General features: G+C 54.2%; 1 protein-coding gene across 1 annotated transcript; it reads left to right on the plus strand.

Moving 5' to 3' along the window:
* LOC109839110 lies at positions 349–2,052 on the plus strand. Its single transcript, XM_020407542.1, has 3 exons — positions 349–688; positions 763–840; positions 938–2,052. The coding sequence occupies exons 1-3, from the start codon at positions 349–351 to the stop codon at positions 2,050–2,052; spliced, it is 1,533 nt and encodes a 510-aa protein (XP_020263131.1).

Here is a 2,834-nt window from a genome sequence, read left to right on the forward strand (position 1 = left end):
GGACTGGTTGACGGCGCTCGGGGGTGGTTCTGGACCCATGCTGGAGGTACTCAAGCTCGTTTTGAGTTGCCTGCGAAGGACCGCGATTTACACCACACGCTCTTGTACTGTCGGTGGTATCGGGGTGCTAGTGCTGACCCCGCCAACTTCTGGTTCCAAAGCTCATGTCTGGCGGAACGCGATCGTCCCATCAGGGGCTCTCTCCGTTCTTCAAAGAGAAGGGGCCACCAAACCGCTAGGGAGTTGTTCTCGGAGGATCCAGTGGAGGACTGTGAGAGCTTCGATGCTGGTGGCGAATCTGAGGTTCCCGATGTTCGAGCTCCGGTTCAGAGTCCGACAATCGGACAAATGGGGGCACCTTTGCTATCCCCGAGTAGCTCGCTTCTCTCGAAGCGTCAGCGGGAGGCGGTGGCCGAGAGTTCCAGAGCGGAGGCGGCCAAGAAGGCTCGCTGTGATGGGACAGTCGGGACCATCCAAGTGGCAGGGGGTCGGGATGACGTTTCTCCGATAAGGATTCCTGGAGTGGCTCTGTCCGGGTCTGGAGTGGCTCCGTCTGGGTCTGGAGCCGTGTCGCCTGCCTCACCTGCCGCATCGGGGGCAGTTCAGGAGACTCCGAAGGACGTTCCTCTGCCGTCCGACGTGGGGTCACCGTCGGGAGTTCCAACGGCTTCTTTGCCCGCATCACGAGGTAGTCTTTGCAACAGTACCCTTGATTGCAATGTTGCTCTTGCACCTTTTGATATTGGTAATGGATCTATGCAGGTGCGGTTGAGAAAGTGATCTCCATTCCTTCCGACGAAGAGGAAGAAGCTGGAGATGATGAGGGGCTTACGGGCTTAGGTAAGTATAGACTTTAGCATTACTCGTTCTTTCATGCTTCACCGTAAATAGGGTCCCTTACGAGGGGTCTCCGTTAATTCTCTTGGTGCATTTGTAGCCGATCCTGCCCGCGAAATCGCCGGCAAAGAGGGTCCTTCCTCTTGGGCGAATCGCTCGTCTAGGGAGACGGGCGAATCTGAGGAGGATGACGACGATGCCTCAATACACGAGGCCCTGTCGAGTGAGGAAGAGGATTTGATTCATGAAAATGTGACTGGTCAAACAGGGGGATCCGCCGCTCCTGCGGCGGTGTCTGCTGAGGATCGTTCCTCAGTGCGAGAGTCACCGCTTCAAAGAGAGGTTTCTGCTCAGCAAGTGATCACCTCCCTGTCGGGGGTCGCCGTTGATGCCGTGATTGCTGTTCCGAGGTCATCATTGGTCACACCGGCCCTGGCGACGCCAATTACTACTTCCACAGTTATGGCCAGCGGTGCTTCAACCGCGGTTCCATCTATGATGGAAGAGGCTGCCCTCTCTCCCTTGGAGCGTGAGCGAAGAAAGAGTGCGGCACGATCCGTGGCTGAATTCCATGACACTATGGCTGCCTGCATCAGGCTCGCGCTGGAAGAGAGTTGTCCTTTCGAGAGCTTCGAAGAGGATATCGACTACATCATAGGCTTCTTAATCAAGAGGCTAAAGCATTCTGGGGCGCAGCCTTATTTCCAGCGTAAGGAGGCGGTGAAAGAAGCCATCCAGCAGTTGCTTGCTCTTCGCGCGAAGAGTTCCACTCTTGTGGATCTTGCATCCGGCGAAGTCCGAGCGGTGGTGCAAGAGCGGGATCGCCGTCTGAATGAAACTATGTCACTAGAGGCGAGACTGTCGGAGGAGCAACGGATGGTCCTTGAGCGACAGAAGGCTGACAACCGCGTTTCTCGCTTGTCTTCGGAGGTAGAGACTCTGAAGCAGGTCATAGCCAAGGCGCGGGCCTCATTGGCTATTCAAGAGAAGGCTTGTGAGCAGGCGGTCAAAGAGTTGGAGAACATTGAATCTTGCCAGCAGCTGACTGCCAATTCAGTGGAGGAAAAGGAGCGAGCCCATAAGGAAGCCAAAGAGACCGTTCAAGACTTGGCCTCGCGTACAGATAAAGATCTTCGCCGAGAGATTCTAAGGAGACTTGAACTTTGCCATGCCGAAGAACTTCGTGAGGCGGAGCTGCGGTTAAAATCTCTGTAATTCGTTTTCAATTTTCCGTTTGTAATAGGACTTCTTACGATGAAATTATCCCTTTTGTTTTTCTGCCTATTGTCATTTGTGTGCGTGTGCCATTTCGTAACATGCATTGGTCAGAATCTGGCCGCAAGAGGACCTCAACTGCAGCGGGATTATCATCGATTGATTTGCCGCTGTAGGTTTTCGATTGCAGGCGAATTTCGGCCCGCAGGCGGATTTGCAAATGCTAATGGCGATTCTGACTCTGATCGGGTTACGCTTTTAGCGGGCCACGTGTTATCACGATGTAGCGTAGGAGACGTGGGTAGCCGCTTCGCATTAATGCGAGGTAAACTGGGCCTCTTCGTTCCCACATCCGATTTGAGCGTTCGTTTGAAGATCGTGCCTCAAGTGCGACGCGGTCTGCCTCCTAGCTGGCTTTAATCCTGACGTCCTAATCAAGTAGCTGAGTAACCGCCTAGGACTCTTAGGGCTTTTAACCCCTAATCTTCCTCCGAGAGGGCATTATCGTCCTCCTTCAGAGTAAACCAAACTTCTTCTTCCTCACACCTCCCATGGCGCCGAGGTGACAGAGAGTCGTTTCCAAGAAAGGAAAGGCCTGGTTCTTCAGGTGCTGCCGAGCGTCGGGCCTGAAGGTATGTTCTTGCTTCGACTTTCGTTGAAGTTTAGTAGGTGTTCCTCCCCCAAATCGTCGGGTCTGAAATCAGAATGGGATCGGCGCATTGCTCCTCGGCAAGCCGGCACCTCCTCTCGACCGTAAGAACGCAACAAGCGAGACAGAACAG

Source organism: Asparagus officinalis, chromosome 4, assembly GCF_001876935.1.
Source record: "Asparagus officinalis chromosome 4, Aspof.V1, whole genome shotgun sequence".
Lineage (NCBI taxonomy): Eukaryota > Viridiplantae > Streptophyta > Magnoliopsida > Asparagales > Asparagaceae > Asparagus > Asparagus officinalis.